Here is a 25,763-nt window from a genome sequence, read left to right as displayed (position 1 = left end):
AATTTGCTCTTGCTCCAAATTGGAATGGAAACAGACTTCTGAATACCCTAATCATCACGAGTCAGAAATCATCCATTTGCATCAAGGGAGAACTGACTTTGGGGAAAACCCATTACTGCCATTTGTCTTAACAGTAAAATTTTATTTGAGAAATGAGAAGGTTACTATATAACAAGAGTATAACTTCATTTAGCCTTTCTAAAGACAACTGAAAATTGGTTTAACCCACTCTGTGTTTATCTCCAGAATGGAAATAAAAATTAATACTTTCAAAGAGGTTTTTATCTTATTACAAGAAGATATAGCAAGGGTTAAAGAGAACACATCAGGCAAATTTGAATGTGAAATTAGGTACACGTTCTTACAGTGCCTTAATCTTAGGACTAGAGGACTTCTCAGTATTGAGTAGTCAAGAACAAGCTGTGTTTTGATTAAATAGAAATGCTGATCTCAGCAGAGGGATGATGTGTAATGGCATATAACAACGAAGTATTCTGACTATATATGGTCTAGAACAGATGTACACCACAAAATAATGCTCAACAGAAAACCCCAAAGTAACACAAATCCTCTCTGGCCTTCAGGCCTATAAATCTATGACATTCTGATTGCATTATGCTCTTCTCTATTGTTCACCATGTGATTACCCTTGATCAACCTGCTTCTGTGTGGTAATAAGAGCATTGTTTCATTTCAGTTTCTCCGGTGGTAAAGCCTTTTTAGCAGAACCCTTTCCATCTCAGCCCCTTACATTTGCCAGATCACTTCGAGTTTAACACACTCCTCTGTTTTTCTGATGACTTGCTCGTCCAGAGAGTCTATACTGTAAAACAGCTTAAGTAAAAGTCTGTAATTTAAAATATATTGTGTCCTGCCCCAGTATAAAGACAAGTGATTTCAATCTTTGAGCCAAGCAACAGGAGAGGCTCATTTTACAGTGTGTTACACGTGAAGCCTGAAACATTGCTTATGTGAACATTGGAAGCTTCAGTCATCAACACAATGTATTTCTTGATAACTCATTAACTATTATGTTTTCCATTCATTTATTAACTTTATCTTATTACTAAATTACCAACCCTACCCTTTGCTGAAATTTTATTAGTACCAAGAAAAACATTTATTACTCAGCTTAGGGTGAGGGTATTGTGGTTTGTCTCTAATTAGTGAAGTGTTGTTCCTCATGAGTAACAATGGACACAAGTTAGGGAAAACCAATGTGCTGATTACTGTAAGGTACTCCAAATGCCTTTCACTATACAGTGAAAAACACTGTATAGAAGAGGATAACTCCCTGGAGAAGTAATACTACAAGGTTAAATGCTTACATTTGTGACTGTTTGAATGGCTTTTGTAGAATGAAATAGTTCTCAAACTACAGTGATAAGAGATTTAGCATTAACTACATAATTTATCAAGGACGAATCAAAGTCTTCATTCTGAGGAACACCATGTGCAATGTACGGCTTCCTTATCACAGTGTGATGTCACAAACTCCACCACACACAAACTGCATCCAGGTGTGGCTTCTGACAGCCCTAACTCAGTACACCCCACCATGCAATCAGTGAAACTACTGCTGTTGACCTTAGCAAGTATCAGACTAGAGTGGCAAAACCTGAGATAGAAAAAATATTGATTAATCAAGCCTTTTTTCCCACATGAACCATGATACTACAAAAAGAATCACAGTTGAAGGAGTTTCTTCCATTATACTGTGCTAGTCTATACGTGATAACATGTTTGCAGTGAGTCTTATGCTTATTCCAGTGAAAAAGAGCTGGTTTCTGTTTGCTGAGTCACTAGGGAGATGCACCAGTTCGCTGAAAAAAAATATTGTCATTCATATGAATTATAGAAGGTCTTTATTTTGAGCAGTTTTTACATTTTCAGTTTGCATGTCCCAAAATACAAAAGATATCCTGATGCAAGAGAGCCTTAAAACATATGTTTAAATTACTCCCTGTTCATTCAAGCAGCTCAAGCATATTGATGTTATTCTGAATCAAAGGTCTGAATCTGTTCTGCTTCCTGAATGAGGTTCATTAGAGCCCAACACAAGCTTTTTCAATTAACCACAGCTCATGTTGTTATCTCTTTTTAAAAAACATGTATATCATCCAGGCTACCTCTCTTACCTATGTGGTTCTTGCCATCTGCTGGCAGATATTTTATGCTGTCAATTGAAAATGCACAAATTTCTTGAAGTTAATGAAACATAATTAAGAAAAATGCTAAAAGCTGTATTAGTCCCAATCTTGTATTACATGCAAATAGTGGGTATAAATGTTGAGTGTCAAAAACTTTGAAAAATTGTATTCAAGCGATACTAGAATTAAAGTACTCCTTGAGTACAAACTTAGCATAGTAAATATTCTATATTACCAAAGAAATCACTGTAATATAGCACATATCACTTAAAAAATCCTACAGATGACAAACTGCTAGTAAATCAATTACTCTACCTGCAGATTATTCAATCTACAGTTACTCATTTCCATACAAAGAATAATGTAAAAAATAGATACAACCTTTGTGGTAGTTGCCTTTTTATGCAACACAGATGTTGAATTAATTCAGCTCATCTAGAAACAGAAAACTGTATAAAATTCTAACTCAAAATACCAAAGGTTATCTGGACCTAGAGCATTACTAATCTTCATGTCTAGGCGTGTGGATTTTAAGAATGTGTGCATATACAGATAGGCTCTCTTTGCTGTAGCATTTAAAAAATAAAGGAGCACTCTTGCGAATATTTCATATTATCAACATTTAAGAATAATTCACATACCTGGTTTTAATGTTTTGATTGCCACGGGGGTGGTATTATTCCACCGTCCTTCCCATACTTCACCAAACTGACCGGATCCTAATTTTTTCACCAATTTCAGAGATTGTCGGTCTATCTCCCACTGATCAACAGTTTTGTAAGATAAATCAAAAGTAGCAGGACTTTGTATCTTGTAAAAGAAAATAAATAATATGATAATTGAGACATGATATTTTTTCAACAACATATACAAATCATTGTTAATTATGTAGTGTAAAGCTGGAACTGATATAAATAATGTTTCCTTAGAGTACACCCATGTGATAGAATGAATTGAAAACATAAAGTACAACACTCATAACTGGGTGCTCTTTGTCAGAAATAAGAAATATGCTAAGGAAAATATCCTGCCATTAAAAACAAAAATTAGAAATCATCCCTCTAGCAAGCTTTTTGAAAAGTGACATATTGTTTGCCAGAACATTGTGGTTTTGTCTCAGTAATTACTTATGGACAGCTAGACTTATGAAGTTGGGGATTTCATCTCCATATGTATTTATAAAAAGGTATTCATAAATCATGATTTGGCATATTTCCCCCACTACCCTCCCCCCAAACACTTGATGATTTTTTCAAAACAGCATGGTACTTTATTATTAATTTGTCAACCTCAAGAATGAAACTGTAAAACTACCCAAAACTTTCTGAAAACAAGCAGATCATTAACATTCTGAAATGGTAGAAGCAGATATGGGGTCAACACTTTCTGACAGATATCTGATGAGTTAACTCACAAAAAAACACTTTGCACAGTGTAGCATCCACTCCTTACCTTTAGGCATGGCTTTCTGAGTAACACGCAGAGGCCATCCTTGTTCTCGCAATAATACTCAACCAACTTATTCAGAGTCTTGAAAGTTTTCCTTTGGGTTAGGAAAAAGCTTCCATCCATCTTTCTGATCCTGTAGTGCTTCACAGATGCACCATCAAAAACTAAAAAGATTTAAATATTTTAAGTGTCCAGGAATTATTGCAGTGGTACAATATCATTTATACCCAAACCATCATAATGTTTCTAAATATATTTATGAGGACCTTAAAATAAATTATTTTAGTTCCAAATATCTCAACTATTCAAACCAAAGCCCATTGTTCAGATAGCTTCATGCATCTTGTCTATTAGTCTTCAGCTATTCAAATTTGGAGGTTCTCCAGCATAACTGATGTAGAAGTACATGAACACATCTTCTGTGAGGCAGCTTGTGTTTCCCATCTTTGAATACACCAAAACCAGCCAAATACATCAAATGACAGCAATCATTTAGTCAGTTTTTAATACTTCCTTTATCCTCCTTTATTTTAGTGTTAACATTCCAAATAGCAGCTGCTGGGCTGGCAGGCATTTTAGCGGAAACAGATATACCCTCCACATAGCCACGGTTCTCTGAAAAACACACATCTTCCAAGGATTTTGTTTTAAATTTTTGCATGTTTGGAATACGTAAAAATCAGGTCAATAATGCTCTGTTTCTGATAGTTGATTAATTCCTTTTCAGTGTAACATTTTTAATTCTAATCTGTTGTGTCTTAATCAATAAGTTACTTATCTACATATCATGACAGCCGAAGTGTCCCTCCCTGTGACCATTAGAGCACTTTTTTAGATGTGTCAGAAAAAAGGCTAGGCCACTGCATGCTGGGGCTAGACATGGACCAGCACAAGATCAGAGAGACAAAAAATGTACATAAATCACACACACATACCCACACACACACACACACACAAAAATAAAAATAGTTTGGAGACCCACTAGCTTAGAGAAGTTTACAAAGGAATATCAGTAGAAGCAATAGCAGGCTCAGAATCATCAGAGAGGGCAGTTCTGAAGAGCTGAAAAGGTATTTAGATACTTACGTGTGTGTCATTTACAAGACACTCCATTATTTAGACATCACTGGCCATGTTCAATGGGCACTAGAGAGTTGATATTACGTACAGAAGGGTACCTGATTTAGCTCCAAAGAAGTCCACAGCTTTTAGCTCTAACATTAAGTGTTCCACAATAAAGCTAGAAGATAGATTCTTTATACTGTTCTACTTCATGCATCTTGGCAATAGTTTTGGTTATAATAACATAAGAATACATGGCTACATATTGTATGTAGAAAAAATACAGAATCGGTTGCATGACATTAGCCAAGCTGATAGGAAGAATAATTTCTCTCACCATCTAAATAATGAAATCAAAGAGGAAATCTCTCCTTCCTTAACTACTATCGTGGATGATCAAATATTTTTGCACTGTACTGTGCGATTGTCATCCAAGACCACCAGAGAGCAGACAGGAGCTTTTCAAAATACTCCAACTCAGGTAGTATTTTTAGGAATCTGGGAATTCATAATTCTGCATGAGGACAGGAATGAGAATATTTGTAAACAAAACTCATATTACACTGCACTTTTCAAATTACATTTATTTTTGAATTAATAATCATAATTACCACTTTTTAACTGTAAAATTTATGAATGTTTTTGTGATGTGTCACTTGGAAATGGAGCTGAAACAAAATGAAGAAATTAGTAATTCAGTAAGAACAGACTGAAAATGTAATGACTTTTCCAAGGTACACAGGAAAATTAATCCAGACAAATTAGTCAGTCTTTGTGATGCATTGAACAAAAGTCCAACAGGATGACTGTGTTATTCCAGTTTCAGTTGTATATCACAAGTAATAGTAGCTTGACTACCTGATTTATTTATTAGCAGTATTATAACTATTACTTGTGAAGTAGCTAAATTAATAATGCAAGAGTTGGTTTGAAGAATGTGCTTTAATTTCTTAAATGAGCCTTTTACAAAGCCTTATGATTGACAGCATCCAGGTCATGTGGTGATTTGCTGCAGAAAATTTATGTACTGATAGCATCTCTACTTGCAATAAGTAGATGATATTAGTGCAGTATTTGACAGGGGGTTGTTTACTTCTATTTTAGGGCTGAGTGTGGCTGTACAAGTCATGCAGCACACACTTGGGGTTCTGCAGCACAGTGTGGCTCCTCTGACAATACGGAGCACATATCACTCAGGAAAGGACTATCCATAACCCCTTCCAGTCATCTCTACATCCATGCCAGACTACTAACCAGGACAGGGTTGTAATTTCAATTTCACACAGCTTGGCAGCAGCTGGGTTTGAAGACTGAAGAGGTTTTCTCCTCCGCTTGCCCTTTTCAAAAGAATTACAACTTCCCATTAGATTTCTAAATGGTTTCAGTCTAGCAGAAGGATTATCCTCTCTATCCATCTTCACATGATGAGTTAAGCAGAAGTGGGTTTTGCCACCTGAAGAATGTGAATAAAATAATTTACTACTTCTTCCCCAGGGCACAAAAATTCATGGTGGCATCAGCAGAGTCCACACCTTCACCAAATGAGTAATGGAGACAGAAATGTACCATTACTGCCAAAAAACAATGTGTCCCAACACAGCTCCTGTGAACAGTCCTCCCTCAGCATTCGCCATGCATCACTGCCACCAGCACCTCTGCTCTGTCTCCATGCCCAGAGTGGATGTGAGTGGAGGGTGACTCATGAGGTCACTCTCACCGACAGAGAAAGGGTACAGAGGCAGATCCAAAATCATCCTCTTAGTATGACCATGATTTTGCCAGTTCTATGAGCCTGCTGCCTTGAACAACTACCTGTTTTCCTATGCTGGAACCCAAGAGGAAAGCACAAAATATTCTTTTAGGAGCATGGAAAAAATAGCTGAAGAAAACACAAACCATTTACATTGCTATTTAATGCAATAAGTCTTTCAGATACCACTATTCAATGATGGGCTAAGTACAGTGCCTCCTGCTATCATTGGCAACAACACTCAATTAAGCTGAGCACATCTGAATTATGACTTTTAATTAAAAAGAGGCAACATCTAAGATGGCACCAACATGTTTAAAATTTAATCCATTTCACACCAGATGCTGGAGTCATCAACATAAAAATCTGTCAAGAACATGTGCATTTTTAAAATGGGAAAACCTATTTTTAAAATGTCAAACACTCTAAATTTATAGTAACACATGTCAGTGGCCTATCCAGCTTGATGAGCTTTCCATTTCACTATTCACAGACGATAAAAGTCATTCTGAACATGAATTTTTATTTTTAATTGAAATGATTATTTATTATCCAAATCTTGCAAATTGAAAGTTTTCCCAACAAGGCAAGTTAGAAATAAAAAGTGTAATTTTCATGAAAGAGTGAATTTTATTTTTTTTTCTTACTAAGGGGAACATTTGTCTCCTTAATTAGCATTAAAACTCTTATATATCTCATTGCCAATATGAGTATGAAATCAAGCATAAAATTTATAAAATCGGTTTATGGGTTCTTGGGTAAAAATTTTTCTTCAACTTCTTTTTTACCTAAATGGTATGCTGGACAGAGAATTAAAATATTTTCTTGAGGACCTAAATACTGAAAGCTAGGTTTTCACTTTTCAAGCCATTATCACCTATTCCCCAATGAAACCAAAACAGCAATGGAAGCTAGAGCAAAATTGGAAACAGAAATTAGGGACTTATTTCAAAATATCGGATTATGTCTTCTCCCCTGTCAGTGTATCAGCTACCAGAGAGACAGAAGCCATCCTTCTGCCTCAGCTTTCATGTCTCATAATTCCCACTGATGGCACAAACAGGAATGATGCAGGAAAACTCTCATCTCTGTAAAACCTGGTGAACTGAACAACCTTCTTTCCTACTATGCTTCCCACAATAGAAACCATTCCATTGTTTGCTTTAGAACGCACTAGCTTTCCAAAAAGTAGACAGTAAGCAATGAGATTATGGACATAAAACATCTAGACCATGACATATACTATTAGGTTGGAAGCAAAAGAGTTTGCACAATATAAACAAATGCCATTCAGCTAAGCCCACTCAGCAAGCAGCAAATAATATTTAGCTCTTTGGAGTGAAGTAGCATGTTAAGAACAAATTATGTTCAACTCTGAGAAGTAGCTAAAAGATCTAGCTGCACTGGGAAATGATGCCACCAATAGTGTCTACAGGTTGCTTCAGAGTTTATCCTCTTTGTTTGCCTAAAAGAGTACAAACATTTAATAAGTCTGATATAGTACATATATTCACACATACATGCTCAGAGGACAACCCATGTTTGTGCAAGAAGGAGAGCTGGCTCCTGCAGCTGGAGCCTTGCCTCTGTATATATTATTTTCTTCAGTGCCACTCTTACCTTCCTTACTCAAACAAACCAGCATGAAACAAACCCACACTGTTGGTTTCATATCTTGCTCTTACCAGTCATCATCAAATCTCCTCTTTCCAAATAAGCTTATAGAAAAATGCAAAACAATGTCCACCAAAAGCTTTCATAAATGAATCAAATATACTAGATGGAATAAATTTTCTACCCAAAATTTGTAATGAAAAGCTAAACAGCAGCATCAAAGAGGGATCTTATACTACTACAAATGCGGTCTAATATTTATTTTCATTCTCTTGGATTTTTCTCTGGAGTATCTCATAGTTTACCTAAGATATTTCCACGTTAGAGAAATGGTTAGGATGTGAGATAAATAATTATTATTTTAAATCTTTCCTAGTTGGAGAGTAATAAAAAGAATTTGCATTTCCACCCCCAGGTGCACAAGCCAAAGATTTTTTGTTGATTTTTAGTAATGTGCCATGTATTCAAGTGCCATCATTAAGAAGGTAATACAGCCTTGTCTTTTCTTTCCTGCATAACACTGCCGTGTCATCAGTCTAGCTCAGTCCTTGGATGAAATCAGTTGTTGATGAACAGCACTTGAAGGAAGCTGAAACTACGTAACAATAGCAATAAATTGGTACATGTAGAGAAAGTCTTTTGAAAGGTCTGTGGCTGTAATACGGTCCTAGGATGAAAGTGTGCACACACCAAGGGGTCAGTTCTGTCACAGCTCAGGAGCAGCCTGATTCCTTGCAAAAGGTAGTTTTCCTTTGAGCATTTCATGACAAGGACCAACTTGCTTGAGGGCAAACTGAAGACTGTGGAGTAAACTCTCCCAGGACTAAATAATAAATGTCCTCATTTGATAATCATTCAGATTCAAATACAGGACTCAAAAAAATTTCAAAATGCACCACCATCATCAATCTAATTTTTTACTGATGTTTACAGTGAAATATTCAATGAAACTTCACTGATTCTAAAGAATAGCTTTGAAGACCTTCCTATGATTTTATCCCTGGAAACAAATTTAAACCTAAGTGTGAGCTCTAACAGAGATGTCCCTTTCTTAAATTGCAGATACCTCTCAGCATGCTTTAATATTTATTTTTGTTTTGTGTACTAATCAGAGCTGTAGTGTACAACTTTGATGTATTTTTTTAATGCTTCAGTCATGAAAATACTATCTATATTAAGGTGGCTAGAACACTGGAAGTACTAAGCATGAAAAAGTTAGTTTCTTTTCTGAGTATATTCTTAAACAAAATCTATAAAATATAAACTCAAATTACTTTCATCAAGTTTTCTTTATATGTCTCCTGAGGGAAAAAAATATGAACTTTTTGAACATTATATGAACTTAATTTCATTTTCATGCTCACTATTGCACTCAAAGATAAAAAAAGCCCAGATCATCTGAGAAATTTTTAAAACATTAATGCAGATGAAAAACCAGAATATACCTGAGAGGGAGTAGTCGCCTTTTACACTTTCACTTTCTCGGATTAGGAAGGCTCCTTCCTTGTTTTCGGGGTAAAGCAGTTGTATCTCGGCTTCTGCTCGTTTGATTGGGCCAAAGAACCATCTGAACAAATAAAAAGCATACCAAGAAGACAGTTTAGCTTTTATAAACATGCTGCAAATTTACTAAGAGATAATCTGTGCTATGTTAATTAAATGTCAATAGTATGAGGGGCAAAAAACCAACAAAAACCACAGAACAAATTTATTGCTACAAAACATCACTTACATATTTGAGTGAAATCTAGATTTTTTTTTCTGCAGAAAAGTCTTCCTGCTTTCAAGGCAGCAAACACTCAGAAGTGACAGACTGGTCTTGTCCCAGAAGAAAATCACCAAGAAAATTTGCCAAGGCTAAAAGGGCAGAAATTGATGCCCAGACCATTGGTGCCTCTTGAACTATGTAGATGTGAAGGTATGTGCTAACAACCCAACATCTTAAAAATCAAAAGATCTCTGAAACTGCCGAAGGGCTCTCAGATTCCAAGGTGCAGATCACCCTGCTTCCCCATTCCACTGCCACATCAATACCTCAAATGAGTTACTGGCAGTTTTTCAGCTTTGCTGCTTTTTGACAAACAAATCCAGTGTATCCCTCGGGTCACTACAAACATCTCAGCACCTGTGTTGTGTGAAAATCTATTCTGATATAAGGCTTTTAAAATATTTTTCCTCACTAAACTCTGTAGTTCACAAAGGCTTGTTCAAGCAAAAGTTTTAATTTGTTCCTCTGAAGAAAAGATTTATCTCTCTTGCTGCTTTGTGCTGAGTTTAAAGAGCATTAAGACAGAGATGAGTCAGCATTTTCAAGGGGTGGCATCAGATTTCTTCCAACAAACATGCAAAGCTCTTTCTAAGATTAGCTCCACCTCTTATTTGAAGCAAATGATGATAAATAGGTATCAGAAAGATGTCATAAGCTCATAGAAGAATTCCTTTAAAATTAATAACAGCTAAAACTATTATGTAAACTTCATATATAAATCAGTGCACCGTAAGTTGCCCACTTGACTGTCAATTACAAGTGAGAAGGACAGAGTCATCAACAAAGTATTCTTGTATCTGCAAGGTTTGTAGTCATCAAGAGGAATGGAGGAAATAAATGAGAATACTGGGTGATACCTCAGCTGATCAAGCATGAGGACTGATAAATGGGTTTGTATTAACAAAGAGGAAATAAAAAAAGGCAAATACAGACAGCACTAACCCACACTGAATATGCTTTATTAACTAAAGAAAATTAAAGACAGATTTTCCAGATCATATTCCTGTCTGCTGAGTTGAAGATGATTTGGATGACATTGGTCTTGATATGTATTTGGCAAGCAAAGTAATCTCACTAGAGAGCTGGAATGTGTTAGTAGTAATTTTAATTAGTTAAATGTGTTCTTTAATTCAACTAATTAATTTAATTCATTCATTCATTAGACTATAGAAGACTAAGTAATCAATAAATGTTCAAATCCTTGACTAAGCTTCTTGTCAAAGGAAGGCGACTACAAGTTCAACTGTATTCAAGTCCCAAAGAAAATCTGTCTGCCCTAAAATCTGAATTAAAATCTTTCTAAAATTTCTAAATTTACCTTCTCTGAGAATAACATCTGAAAACTAGCAAACTAAATGAGAAAAAAAAATTCCCCTTGAAGTGTTAGATATCACTCAATGGTGTTCAAAGCAAGTGATCCTTATAAGAGTTATTAGAAGAAGTGTTCAATTTTTTCTCTCCTTTCTTCTGGAGTTACAAAGATAGCACCTTTCAAAAGAATTTAATTTTGTACCAAACCCAAAAGCATCACCAATGTATTGTTAGCAAGATTGGATTTATGGTCAGGATAGTCAAAACATAGTCTTTATGTGACTCAGCATTTACATATATACTATTAGTAAGTCAAATTTCTAAAGTAGAAAACTGGAGCGGTAATACAATCTATGCAACTAGAGGAAACTGTTGGTTTCTTTTGGAAATATAAACTAATATACTATTACTATGTGTATGTAAAACCATGTCTACAATATAAACCATGATTTGGGGAAATAATATGCACATAAGAGCATCACGTTTAGGCATAAGTATCTGCTTCTTTGATTTCTAAACATTTCAACTTATACACTTATTTTTATTGGGCCAGAAAATCTTGACTTAAATCTATATGAAATTACCATTCAAGGTTATAAAGAGAATATATAATATGTAGGTTCTGACTCCAGATAAGCTTAGCAGTTAAAAAGATTCTAAGTTGCAAAATAAAATAATTAGAGGAACAATATTAGAGGAGGTAAGTGTAACTGAAGCAATTATTATGGAGGGTGAAAAGTGGACACATATTGTGTATTACCTCATTTGCCTGACTTTATATGAGCTGATTAAAGTGTTTCAGAAAAATACAGGGAAAATTACTTTTAATAGCACATGAATATTTGATTCTTAGTTCAAAGCCATTGGGTTTGCAATAATAATTATACAGTACCAAAAGTAATACTCTTAACTTCAAAGCAAATAATTTAATTTGTTGTTCCTTTTTTTTTTTTTTTTTTACTAAAGCACATCTGAATTTAAAGTACTATTTTCAGTATAATGGAAGTTTAAATTCCTTTTATAAAGCAAGAAGAGCTTATTTAGATTTCTAGCAATTGAACTTATGCTTCAAAAGGCTTAATACTTTACTTCATCCAAAACTGTGTATCTTAGAGGGGAAAGCACTGTAAAAAGTAATAATGAATCAAAGTAATTGCTCATCACAAGATATTGCTCTGCAGGATAGGAAGGTCAGACCAAAGCAACACCCAATCCTTAGTAAATCTATTCATGTTTTATAGTTCAAAGACAGATTAAAGTTTTAAAACAGAACACTTGGAAAACAAGAACTAAATATGAAGCACTATCCGTTGAGCAAGTTAAGTAACTTCTTTGACTTCAGTGTAGTGTATTGGCACCAGACAGTCTAGGAGAAGTTTGATGCTTTCTTGGCCAACACTGCATACAACCCCGCCCACTCCCTTTTAAGTGTAGGATGCCAGATCTGTTTTTTAGGGATTGTTTCTAGCAGCTTCCTCTGAATCCCTTGCTTACACCGTCATTCATAGCTATTGGGAATATGTTCATTAAAAATTCCAGAGTACTTCCAGGTCATTTTGGCCATCACATACAGGATGACATTGGAGCCAGAAAATTTGACCTTTGTATGGGTCCATAACAAACACAGTCCTCACTTGTTGCAGATGTTGCTCAGTACTGGAATATCAGTGAGATTTGTTGTGGTTACTGAGAGCCTAGTAATCACATCTGTTTTGGCCATCAGTTCCACTAGTACATTCATCATGGCTCTATCACAGCGTGGTTCATAGCAGGTTTTGTCATGGCATGTTCCCTGACTGTGACAGGGAACACTGCTGAGACCTCTAAAGACCTTCTTCCAGCAAAGGAAATCTTCATCTAGCTCAATGCTGGTGGTTATGTTGAAGAGCAATTTTTTTAATGAATCAGAGATCACAACACCTTACACTCACTCCTGCCTACCTATTCAACCCAGTTTGAGTTAAAGTAGAGTCATGAGTTCAAGGGAAGTTGGTAGTGCTACCAGGCTCCATCACTGCCTTTCCTGAGAAACTTTCTGTCCTCCATGGTGCAATACACTGCTGATCTCCATCTAAATGTCAATGCTCCATTTACCTGGCTTTGAAACACTAATCTTAGAAAAATTAGGATTTTAGTTAAAAGTTAGTTATTTGCTAGAATTAATTAAAAAGCAAATGGATAGATAGACCTTGTTGAAAATACAGTAATTTCACGAATACAAGCCGCAGCAAGAAGACTAAAATTTTGGTGGAAACCCGGAAATGCGGCCAATATTCCGGTGCGGCTAATCTATGGACAAAAATGTGATATCTGCCCTTACCTAGTATCATGCTGGTCCAGTCCCGAGCCAAAACAGTCTGAAATCCATGGTTTCCCGTTGTTCCGACGATGAACCAATCAGAGAACAGCTTATTGCCTGCCTGTGGATGGCGGCGTTACTGAGGGGCGGGGGGTGTTATCGGGGTGAGTTACCTCGGCGAGTTACCTCGGCAGTTCGATAAAAGTGTGTGATATTTCTCTGTACTTTTTAAAGTGTTTTCAGTCTTGTGCGGCTACGGGGCTGGCTGGGCTCGCAGGGAGAGGGCTGGGGGAGCCTCTCTCCCCGCAGGGAGAGGGGTAGAACGGCCACTTGGCTCGCAGGGAGAGGGCTGCAACGGCCGCTTCCCCCGTGGGCTGCGAGGGCTGCAACGGCCGCTTCCCCCCGCGGGCTGCGGGGGCTAAAACGGCCGCTTCCCCCGTGGGCTGCGAGGGCTACAACGGCCGCTCCCCCCGCCCGGCTGCGGGGGCTACAACGGCCCCTTCCCCCGCGGGCTCGAGGGTTACAACGGCCGCTCCCCCCGCCCGGCTACGAGGGCTAAAACGGCCGCTCCCCCCGCCCGGCTGCGAGGGCTAAAACGGCCGCTTCCCCCGTGGGCTGCGAGGGCTAAAACGGCCGCTCCCCCCGCCCGGCTGCAGGGGCTACAACGGCCCCTTCCCCCGCGGGCTGCGAGGGCTGCAACGGCCGCTTCCCCCCGCGGGCTGCGAGGGCTAAAATGGCCGCTCCCCCCGCCCGGCTGCGAGGGCTAAAACGGCCGCTTCCCCCGTGGGCTGCGAGGGCTAAAACGGCCGCTCCCCCCGCCCGGCTGCGGGGGCTAAAACAGCCGCTCCCCCCGCCCGGCTGCGGGGGCTAAAACAGCCGCTCCCCCCGCCCGGCTGCGGGGGCTACAACGGCCCCTCCCCCCGCGGGCTGCGAGGGTTACAACGGCCCCTTCCCCCGCGGGCTGCGAGGGCTGCAACGGTCGCTCCCCCCCGCGGGCTGCGAGGGCTAAAACGGCCGCTCCCCCCGCCCGGCTGCGAGGGCTAAAACGGCCGCTCCCCCCGCCCGGCTGCGGGGGCTAAAACGGCCGCTCCCCCCGCCCGGCTGCGGGGGCTACAACGGCCCCTCCCCCCGCGGGCTGCGAGGGTTACAACGGCCGCTCCCCCCGCCCGGCTGCGGGGGCTACAACGGCCGCTTCCCCCGTGGGCTGCGAGGGCTAAAACGGCCGCTTCCCCCGTGGGCTGCGAGGGCTAAAACGGCCGCTCCCCCCGCCCGGCTGCGGGGGCTACAACGGCCCCTTCCCCCGCGGGCTCGAGGGTTACAACGGCCGCTCCCCCCGCCCGGCTACGAGGGCTAAAACGGCCGCTTCCCCCCGCGGGCTGCGAGTGCTAAAACGGCCGCTCCCCCCGCGGGCTGCGAGGGCTAAAACGGCCGCTCCCCCCGCCCGGCTGCGGGGGCTACAACGGCCGCTCCTGTGCCAGCACGGAGATGTGGCTCCGCTCGGAGCTCAGCTGCCTGCCTGCGTGGCTAAGTGGCTGTTTAAAGGCAACACGGATCCATTGGGAATGCTCACAAAATGACCACACTATTGTTCCTGTCTTTTTCGGCTTGTAAATAAAGGGTGTGTCTTTTTTCACTTGGAAACAATGTTTCCGAGGTCGGCAGTAAGCCAGTAAGCCCCGGCGATCCCGCGATTGTGTTACTAAATGACGACTTTGTGAAAGTTCGCTGCAAACTAAAGTGCGGCTAATATTCCGGGTGCGGCTTATCTATTAACAAAGGCAACAATGTTGCCAACACACCAGCAGTGCGGCTTATATTCCGTGCGGCTTGTATTCGTGAATTTACTGTAATTAAAAGTTAGAAGTTAGAAGGAAAAACGGGCTTGAGGTAATCTGAAACTTAAATAATTGATTGTCTGTCATTTTATGTTTGCTCAGCTGTGCTTGCAGTGGGAAAGGATGAAACTAGTAGGTAGGTCCAAAGAACACAAACAATTGCAACCAGAAGCTCATTCTTTGAAAAACTGGTGTTGCATCAAAAGCCACTTGTATTGCCATTGATAGAAACAGATGAGAGTTCAAGGCAAGGAAGACTCGCCCTACTTCCTCATTTTAAGACCCCTCCCCACAAAAACGACCCTCGACCCTCGACTTAATTCAAGAGGCCAACCACACATGCTTAATAATTATTCAAGCTAATTAACATAGGAAGTGAGTAATGGGAGGGGTTGTTATTATGAATATGTGATCATTTAAAGCTTTTGTCAATAAATAGACTCTGTGATCACCTGTGATTTTGCAGTGCATGTTAGAGGATTGCCCCACACTGCTGCCCGGTGCTGAATAAACATTCTAACTTTCAATTTTAGAGTCTTTTATCTGTCACAGTTGAGTATCAGTACTAGACCAATGTTCATATTTTGGTAAATCAGCTTTGCTTTCTGTCCCCCTGTGCTTTGCTTTCTGTCCCCCTGTGCTTTGCTACATAAAAATCTGCTAAAATAAAAGTAGTCACTCCTACTTCTGCACTTCTTATAGCAGGAAGATATGGCAGGAACTTTCAAGCTAGAAAGTAGCAGAGAGGAAGAGTAATACGGACCAAGAGCTAAACCAAAGAAAAATGTGGAGGCAAAGTTCTCCAATGCTATATCACTGGCAGCATTTCCAGTGCCTGGCAACATGCCTAAAAAAGGACAAAAGCCCCAGTGGTAAAAACAAACCCACAAATACCCCCATAACAAAGAGTATGCAAATGAGTTTTCTTCCCTCTCATTATTGCAATATCCCCTTCTGATCAGATCTGTTCAAGGCACTTACCTGAGATAGAGACTGAAGATTTTACAGACCTCAGCTAATCTGGGAGCCATCAGCTTTTTCTGTCCTGAAATTAACTCTATCCAACACTCAGAACTAACACCCTTCCAAAAACAGGATTCCCAGCCATGCTCCAAATGAAAATGTTCTCAGGGGAAGTATTTTTTGGCAGTCTGCCATTCCTTGGACACCCCTTTCACAGACCCCACACCTCCCTACATACAACTTCTCTTCTCTGTCCCTCCTAAATCCCTAATGTGCTAAATCCTGACTCTAACACAAGGTGTGTGCTGAGCCTTATCCAAAGCACTCCACTCATGGGCCAGACAAAACATTTCTTTGGACATGTCACTCCTTGGGCAGCTCCTTCACGATTATATTCCAACAGAAACTCTGATTAAGGACTCTGTGAGCATCCCCCTTTGGGACATGAGTAAGATGCTCACAACCGAGCTAAACACCAACCCTGAAATAACATCTGCAATCTTTGACTTTCTTGGAAATCTCATCAGATTCCTCAATGCTCTTTTGTTCCCACTGAAAACCAGCAGAGAAAACTATGTGGAATTTTTTCACCCATTTCCTTTGAGGTTCACCAGTTTCCCACTTTTATCCTCTACCATTATTTAGATTTAATATGTACAGGAGAAAAGTCAGAATCAACTCTACAATGTCATATCTGAAGTCACTGAATTTCCTTTAATAAGCAGTTGTAGTTGGGATATGGGGGGATTATATCAGTTTGCCATTCAAGTTGCAGGACACTAGAGGTAAGATAAGGCTAAAAGGAGAGGTCTGTGACATACTCTTAATTTTGTTAATGTTCAGTTAAAAAGTAAGAATCATGAGGGCTTAGTCAGCAGTAAGGTACAACCACATACAGAAGCTGTGATCATCACAACAAGAATGAAGCGGGCAGAAAGGGGACAAAAATGCTGAAAAATAGCGTGGAGAAATAACAGAATGAATAATAGCAAATCAGTCACATAACATTTGTTTTCAAAAATTACTGAAGATGTTATAATGAACAGCATAATCTTATCCTGGATCAGCACTTTGTAGCACAAGGGCATCTTGAATCTCACTTTTCATATGTGCTTACAACTGGGATTTAGCTTCTCACATTAGGGTAAGTCTCATGAGGTTGCTAAATGTCAGCAGCTAAGAGTTTGTTGAGATTCCAGTGATTCTCAACCAGAAGTCTACATAAGGGGAGACAGCACAAATAGTGCTGACAAAAAGGTTATCTGGCCCTCCAAAAGATTAACTCAAGTGTGTTAACTGTGTCTGTAGTACTAGGCTGAGGAGAATAGGTTTCTTTGACTGAGAAAAGCAAAGAATTACTGCAATTAGAACAAAATTCTTGGGTGAGGACAAAAAAAAAAAAAATCCCAGATACTATCTATACCAAAATCACATATCCCAGTTTCTTCTAGAATGAAGAAAGCTTGTGTAAGAGCTAAAAACAAATATAGAAAACTCAAACATTTTAAATGCCTCAAAATCTGCTGGCATAGAAAGCTGTAACTGCAGTCTGTAGTACTTCAAAGTTAGGAGATGACAATATTAATATTGCTTTCATGGCATCCGCTCAGCCATTTTCAGAAGATCCACTGTGATACTATCTTTAATTACATGGTCATATCCAGTGTTCCCTACAGTGTTAATATGAATGCTGCTCACTGAATAGTTGCCCTCTATTTTGTTTTGTCACTGCATAGATAGAGTTCATTTTTCACTGTTTTAAACAATTTACATTGTTTAGCCTCTGCTCTCAATGCCAGTTACAAAATTACATGAATGGCTTCTTTCCTAGCAGCCTCTATTACAGTGTTCATGACTGTAATATCCAAATACATTACAAACACTCATTTAATTCTTTTTATGGCGCTTTTCCTTGTAATATACTTCCTGTGATGGAGAAACAGCCCAGAAAAGGACTAAGGCAATCTGAAAATACTATCAAGCAATATGAAAATACTGTAAATATTTTCTACTAACTTGAAAACTAACTGAACTTGAAAAGTCCAGGACCTGCCTTTCAGGGAATTTAACATTCTGCAGTATGTAATCATTTATTTGGACAGCAACAGGCGCTAAGTTCTGTGCCACAGAAGACAAGGAGAGATCCATGGAAAGCTGAAGAGACAGAGAGATCCTCCAGGGTCTTATTCAATTACTTGCATCATATGACCACCCTGTGACCACTGCCCTTACTCAGCACATGGAAACCTGAACAGGCTCGTATACACCACTCTTCACTGCTGTCATCCATGCAGGACAAAGAGGGATGCTGAACCAGCTTTTAATCTATGCCAAGTCTGCAGTCTGCTGTGGGTAAAGAACAGTGCAGAAACAGGGGCAGAAATTTACCAAGGGAGCCACCAGCAAGTCCTCTCTATGCCAACAGGAAGGCTCCAAGCATTTTTGGGTTCTCCCAAAATATCAAAAATAGAGAATGCAACTGTCAAATTTTAATGAATATGTTCAGTCACTACATATAAAGTCTAATTGTATTTTCAAAGTCTTGGTTATTTTGAAGCAAAATTTTCTTAGATAGCAAAAAAGTACACACTTTTAGTGTAGCAATCTTCCCTAGCAAATATCAAGCCCTTTCTCCAACATACATGAACGAAAGATTTCTTGTATTGTTCTGAGTCACATTTTTTGCTTTCAGGTAGAGAAAGAGGCAGCCTGTGCCTCACCTGTGTCTGGTATAAACCCTAGAAAATTCATACCCAATCAGGTAAAGTCTGGAAAAATTAAAAGCAACTAAACAAGCTCTTCTGACAAAAATATTAGATTGTTTTAATTATAAGACTAATGAAGTAATAGCATTGCTCCAAGAGCTGATTTTCAAAAAATTGGGAAATATCACTGCATAGATAAAAACCTTCCAGATATAACATAATTAAGAAAAAAAAAGTGCTTTACCAATGATGAGGTGTGTTCATGAAGGAGAGAGTGGGAGATGAGCACTGGTTGCTTTCAGTTTTTCCCTGTACAGTCTACAGTGAATCTCATGAGAGTTTTCAGGGGAAGAAAAAAAAACAAAACAAATGAACAAACAAACAAAAAAACCCAAAAACAAACAAAACAAAAAAACCCCACAAAACAGAAAAAAGCCTCCAAAACGTATGGGATAAAACCAATGAAAACCAGAAAAAATCTTTACTCTGGTTAAACCATAAAGATGAACACTTGCCAGCAAGAGTCCTTTCAAGAGCATTTTCAAGAGCATAAACTTTCCCGTAAATGGCACAAGAACCTACACAGTGAAAAGTCAGGGATTTGTCTTGGGCTTGCAGACTTCAATTGGGTAGAATCCAGAAAATCAAAGATTGGGTTTCAGGCAGAGCCTTTCCTCCTTACTTCTTTCTACAGGCATGCCTGTGATCATTTTTAATTCTGTCTGTTTCTCACCATCATTTCAGATACTGAAGAGTACATGGAAGGACAAAATGTAAGAGGAAGGAATATAAATCTAATGGTAAAGGAAGTCATAGGACGTTGAAGGAGGAAGGGAGAAAACAGGACAGTAAAAATTCAAAGCTGAGAGAACCAGAGAATATTAGCAAATGGATGGATTGAGAGAAGAAAGTCAGAGTTAGCAGGCAATTTTGACAAAAGAAAGACAAAGCTGAGGACTACATTTAGTGCCCAAGGGCTATAGCCTGCTGCTGAGCTGCTGCACTGCTCAGCAAATGCTTGTTTTCATCTTACCCTCCTCCCAGAGGGAGCCTGGCCTTTGGCAGCCATTTCAGTCCTACTTGGGAAAACAATTTTACAGAACATCTCTTGAAACAACTTCACAGACTAAGTCTCACTGTGAGGATTTCTCTATACAGATCTTTTTTTCTTTCTTAGTTCATCACAGTACTCATTTTTGTACTTGCCAAAAGAATACTTTAACATTAGTTTTCATCACATATATTTATGGTCGAGAAGTCTTTGCTTTAAACCTCATTCAGCAAAGTACAATCAGCAAAAAGAGAGTCAGGGGAGATTTTTAAAAAACATTTATGTAGCATTACCCCTCTCTGTCTACATAAGTAAATCACCCCTTAACAGACTGCAGAGAGTACCTGACTTGGAATTGAAATTAAAAAAAAACATATAAACTGTTTATGTATAGTGACTCAGCACAGTTCTGACTACTTGTTTACCACAATTAGAATCTAATTCCCTCCAAGTGAAACCAGAAATTCAAGTTTTCAGGCGCAGTTATGTCAGGCAACTACAATGAATTTGCTTCATACGGAAAGAACTGAGTCATGTATATTGCTCAGAACCCTGCTGTTGAATAAATTATCACAAACTAAAATTAAGACTATCTTGAGTGCATTGTGTGTGGGACTTGGAGCTTCTGAGTCTTTTCACAGTGGGTGAAAAAAGTTTGGTTTTCTTTCCACAGGGGGAAAAATAGAACATATGAATAGATGTGTATAAAATAGTTGTGGGAAAGAAGGCTCATTTCTACACTATGTAAACAGCAGATATCTATCAAAGCAACAGAGCAACACTAGTTTATGTTTTTAAAAGTCTGTCTGTATGCTTGAAAGTGACTGTCTGTAGCAACATGCTCTAACTTTTGCTGTATTTTCTACAATTTGAGGTAAACATTATGATTTTTCTTTGAATAACCATTACAGTGCGAAATACAGTGTTGAAAAATAACAGATCCCATTTTGCTCTTGGCTTTTGGATAATGTTTTCCTAGTGTTCTTGTCAGCAGATAAAGCTGACTGGTTGGTGTTTTTCCAGAAACACTAAATTTATGTCAGACTTGAGAGAGTTTTATTGGTGAGATGGCAGAATATAAGAGGAGCTATGAGAAGAAGTATGGAAGCAAAAAGGGACAGATAATTAAATGATACTTCATCTATTTTCTAAACAAAATATTATAGTTTGATTTGGGAAAGTACTCAATTTGAATAATCAAAAAATTTAAAGTTTTTTTTGTTTCTATTTTTAAATGGAAGTTCCTACAAAATATACAGTAGTTTCACGAATACAAGCCGCACGGAATATAAGCCGCACTTCCGGTGCCTCGACAATGTTGCTGTCTTTGTCAAAAGATAAGCCGCACCCCGAATATTAGCCGCACTTTCGTTCATCGCGAGAATCCGTGCGCAGCTTTCACAAATTGGCCAATTAGTAACAGGATCGAGGCATAGCAGGCTTTACTGGCTCGGGGCGGGGCCAGGCAGGCTCGGCCCGCTCATGGTGGCCGACGGGGTCGGGTGGCCCAGCTCAGCGCCACGGCTCGGCGGGGCTGGCCGGGTGGTGCTGCCGCCGCCACCAGGCTCGCTGGCCCCCCTCTCCCATCAGCACCTCCCCGCTGCCGCGTTCGCTCGCCCAGCCGGTAGGGCTGCCACCGCCGCCGGGCTCGCCAGCCGCCCCGCACTGCGTTCGCTCGCCCGGTCGGCAGGGCTGCTGCCGCTGCCACCAGGCTCGCCGGCCGCGCCGCGTTTCCTCGCCCTGGCCGGCACTGCAGGCCCCCGCACCGCCGGGCTCCCCCACGCTGCTGGCCCCGATTCTGCTGGGCTTCCCCCGCTGCCAGGCAGCCCCACCCATCGGCCTTCCTTCTTCTGCCATGCTCCCCTGCACTGCTAGCCCCAGTTCTCCCGGGCTCCCCCGCCCTGCTGGCCCGGGCTCTGCCGCCCCCCCTGCCCCGCCCTGCTGGCTCAGGCTCTGCCGCCCGCCCCCCACACTGCAGGCCCCGCCTCTGCCAGGCTTTCCCACCTCTGCCGGGACCGGCCGGGCTCCAGCTTGGCTTGGGGCTGCCGCGGGCTCTCACTTCCATGTTGGCAGCTTTTAGAATTTTGTTCATGTATTAGCCGCCCCGGAATATTGGCCGCACTTCCGGGTTTCCACCAAAATTTTGGTCAAATTGGTGCGGCTTGTATTCGTGAAATTACTGTAACCCTTTTTCAAAATTTTGTACAGAAGTGATTACATTATCTGAACACAAGATAAGACCAAGCAATACTCTTCACATTATTTCAGGGCATATTTTGATTTCATACAAAGCTAAAATGAAGGACTCTTGAGACACCTCTCTGCTTCTTTCTTGCAGCAGAAAGAAGACATTTTTCCTTTCTCTCATCCCATACTTATTTGATAATGAATATGCACACTAGAACACCAGTGATACATTCATCCACATAAAAGGGAACCTTTAGCTAAAACAAAGCTATTTAAACCTATGTTTCTAAGACATTATAGTCACTGTCTTGCTGGAATTTACAATGTGCATAGAGGCTTAAATACTATAATATGGTAAACATAGCACTTTAATAAACAGAGGAAATATTTTAGGGACTGAATGTCTATGAGCCTGCCACTAAAATTAGGCATTACTTTTGTTACCATTTCTTTGTAGCAAGGTGGGATTTTGCAGGTATTGAGAGAAAATAAGTATTTGTGCTTCTAGAATGAAGGAATAGATTCACCACACTTTCATTGTGTAGTGTCTTTAAAAACAGGTGGTTTCAATTTACTAATCACTGACAAGTGGACTGTAACATTGAAGCGTAGCTTACTCCACACCATCTCAATGGCTGCAAATGTAAAACTCCCAGCTAGCCCGACAGACTGACCTTATGTGTATCTGGAACCCAAAAGGAGTGCCAGGTTCCACTAACAAATCACTGGGGCAGAGATGAAGAAACTGCAGGACATTACTTTCTCATGTGAAGAGGGCAACAGAAATGTCAAAAAGGACTCTGAGCCCCTCAAGTCTGTTTGGGTCCAAGAAATGTCTTTCTTTTGTGTTACACCATTGTTTGCAGCATAATAAGTAATGAGCTGTGCCCTAAATAAAGGACTCTGAATAAAGAGCCCTAAATAAAGCACCTGTCAGGGCTTCACAGGCTTTTACAGTAAAGAAAGTGTGGTATTGTTTAGATAAGGGAAAATTCAACAGCGAGTAAGTTGGTTTAAGCCCACCACAATGGCAGGCATTTCCTCTTCCAGTCTAAAACAAATTTACTGTCTTGTAAACATAAACACCAAGATTATTTGTGTGGAAAAAAAAAAAAAAATCTGTGACACATTGTGTGTAAACCTTTCTCATGGTGGGCCATAACCATCCTGTCACCTGACTGTGTTGTAGGGATTCATTTTTCAGTAGCTGATAATGGCAACTGACCGTGCTGCAAACGTGGAAATTTATTTGCTCTGAGTCTGTTGCAGGATGACAAACCATTGCACCTTTGGCTACTCTTGCTCTCAGTAATGACAGGAAATGACTCTTTCTCCTGTAGAAATAATATTACAAGGCCAAGTGCATGAGCTGTGTAATTTAGCATAGCTCACTCGATACTGGGTTCACTGTGTGATAGGAACCAAATCACAATCTGATAGGATTAATTTGTGGAAATATCCATAAATTCATCTCATTTTGTGCTGCTTTGCTATTGTGCGATTAATTTTAACATTCATATTAATTTTCCACAATATTAGTCATCTGCATGCTGTGTTATTTAATCTGCTCTGAAGTTCTTCTATATGAGACAATCAACAGTAGATGAAAGTGATATCATATTGCTTTTTGTGATGTTTTAGTTCCACAAGTCCCATTTAAGAGATTAAAGTCAATTGTCAACATTTGTTCTCTGTTGTATTTTGCACCTGAATAAGGGTTCCAATGCATTTAAAACTTGTTCTGAAACAACAGCTTGCATTTGGAGTCAATGAAAGGCTACTACTGTCTTTAACAGCCTTTGCTTTAGGATTTGGAGTGTGAAATACAGCCATATAATCACCCCTTTTAAAAACTCCCAAACTTAAAATACATTCTTGAGACTTGAGACCCTATTTCTGCTGCATGGAGTCTTTCAAACAGCGTTGTAAAAATCTTGCGTCAATGTTAGTAGTACTTGTATACATTTTTACTTCTATACTGACATAATATACTGTAAAAGTAGCAATATCTCAGCTGTTCATAACCAAGGAACAAAGTGGAAATCTCGAGGTAGCCTTAATGTTAACATGGTACAGAGAACACAAATAACATGAATTGATTTAACACCATGGGAAACTCAAATAGACAAGAAAATTTTCAATCATACATTCACTTAAACCATTACAGCTTCCAGAAGCACTCAATTGATTTTCTTGAGAAAATCATTCCATTTCTTTTCTTACAGAGAAATTCAGTACAGAAATAATACAGAAACCCTAAGAAGCAAAAAGCCCTCGTGCCTGCCCAAGACACTGGTGGCAGAGAGCTATCTTCATCCCTTTTGTGCAGGGCTCTCTCTTGGACATTACTTGGGCTCTCAGCTCAGACTATTGCCAGCAGTCTGGTGGTCCTTTGTCAGGTCGGCTTTCAGTGGAGGACAACCAGGATACTCTGTCCCCAGAGCGACTCATAAAAAAACTGTGCAGTCTGGCATCCTCAGGTGACTCTAAGCCAAAGGACAGAATGGATCTTTCATGGGGGCATAAATTTCTTCAAAAAAGGGTCTCCCAGCTTTCAGATGAACTTTTTCAGGGTGACAGATGGGAAGAGTCATAAATAAGATACCTTTGACTTCCAGAAATAAAGCTGGAGCATATCAAACTCTGTATCAGTGTGTATTGTCAGATCAAGACCCTCACACAGATTTCTTCTGCAAGAGATCACAACACCATGTAAGACTTATGTCACTATCACAGGACGTTTCTGGGTGATTTTTCAAGCATTTTAGCTCTGTAATAAGAACAAGACCTCACTTTCCTTTTTCTTTCATTGCACATACTCAGGAAAACAATAATTATCTTTTAATCTAGTTGTTATTCTGGAATAACATCCTGAACCCCCATGTTTACAGCCTTATCAGCTGCATAGTCTGAGTTTGCCTGTCATTTCCTGATAGCACATCAGGTAGTGTGACTGAGTTTATTTCTGGTTATGGTCTTTGTTAATATTAACTTGTCATGTTTGGTGTCTGTGCATTTGTTTCCCTCCCCTTCCTTGTTGGCAAGGTCCAGATAATCCTGAAAATAAATGTTCCCACACTCCTCATACCCTTCTCTGTCAGTGCAACTGAGCCTCCTCCTCATCACCACCCTCCTCGGGTGCCCCTCAGGTCTGTCTGTGTGTTCTTGAGTATGGCCCCCTTCATTACACCACCTTAGAGCAGCAGACTCCTCCCATATTCCCTTACAGAGACTCCCACTAACTGTAAAGATCAGTAATTTCCAAAGGAAAACTGGGGTTGGTGAGTTCTCAGCATTTCTGAAATTCATGGTACATATTCATTCCCATATGCAAGTCTTAGATTTCTTTTTTTTCTCTCTTTTGCAGTGAGGTTTGAAAAGCTGTGCTGCAAAATTTTTTATGCCATAAATACAGGGAAAAGATTGTTAATTAAGCTAGAAAGATATCTAATTTAGTGAGTGAAAGCTAAGGAAAAATTCTTACTGACATTACAGCAGACAAATTTATAATATAAAGTATTATAGAGTACTCTGCATAGAAGTAGTGGAATGTCAATTAGTGCAATCCTTTATGGAGTTATCACTTATCACTTAAATTACTGCTTTGTTTTTTCAGCTT

General features: G+C 39.8%; 1 protein-coding gene across 1 annotated transcript in view; it reads right to left on the bottom strand.

Annotated features, from left to right (window-relative positions):
* FRK (fyn related Src family tyrosine kinase) overlaps window positions 1–25,763 on the bottom strand; it is a 51,756-nt gene that overhangs the window by 15,809 nt on the left and 10,184 nt on the right. Inside the window, exons 2-4 of the mRNA XM_033055464.1 lie at window positions 9,471–9,592; window positions 3,603–3,763; window positions 2,792–2,960 (exon numbers count right to left, since the gene is read on the bottom strand). Of these exons, the coding sequence (XP_032911355.1) occupies window positions 2,792–2,960; window positions 3,603–3,763; window positions 9,471–9,592 (452 nt within the window). The remainder of the gene's footprint in view (window positions 1–2,791; window positions 2,961–3,602; window positions 3,764–9,470; window positions 9,593–25,763) is intronic.

The sequence above is a fragment of the Catharus ustulatus genome, chromosome 3, assembly GCF_009819885.2.
Source record: "Catharus ustulatus isolate bCatUst1 chromosome 3, bCatUst1.pri.v2, whole genome shotgun sequence".
NCBI classification, from domain to species: domain Eukaryota; kingdom Metazoa; phylum Chordata; class Aves; order Passeriformes; family Turdidae; genus Catharus; species Catharus ustulatus.
Note: the sequence above shows the minus strand (reverse complement) of the source record. Positions and strands in the feature narration are given on the sequence as shown.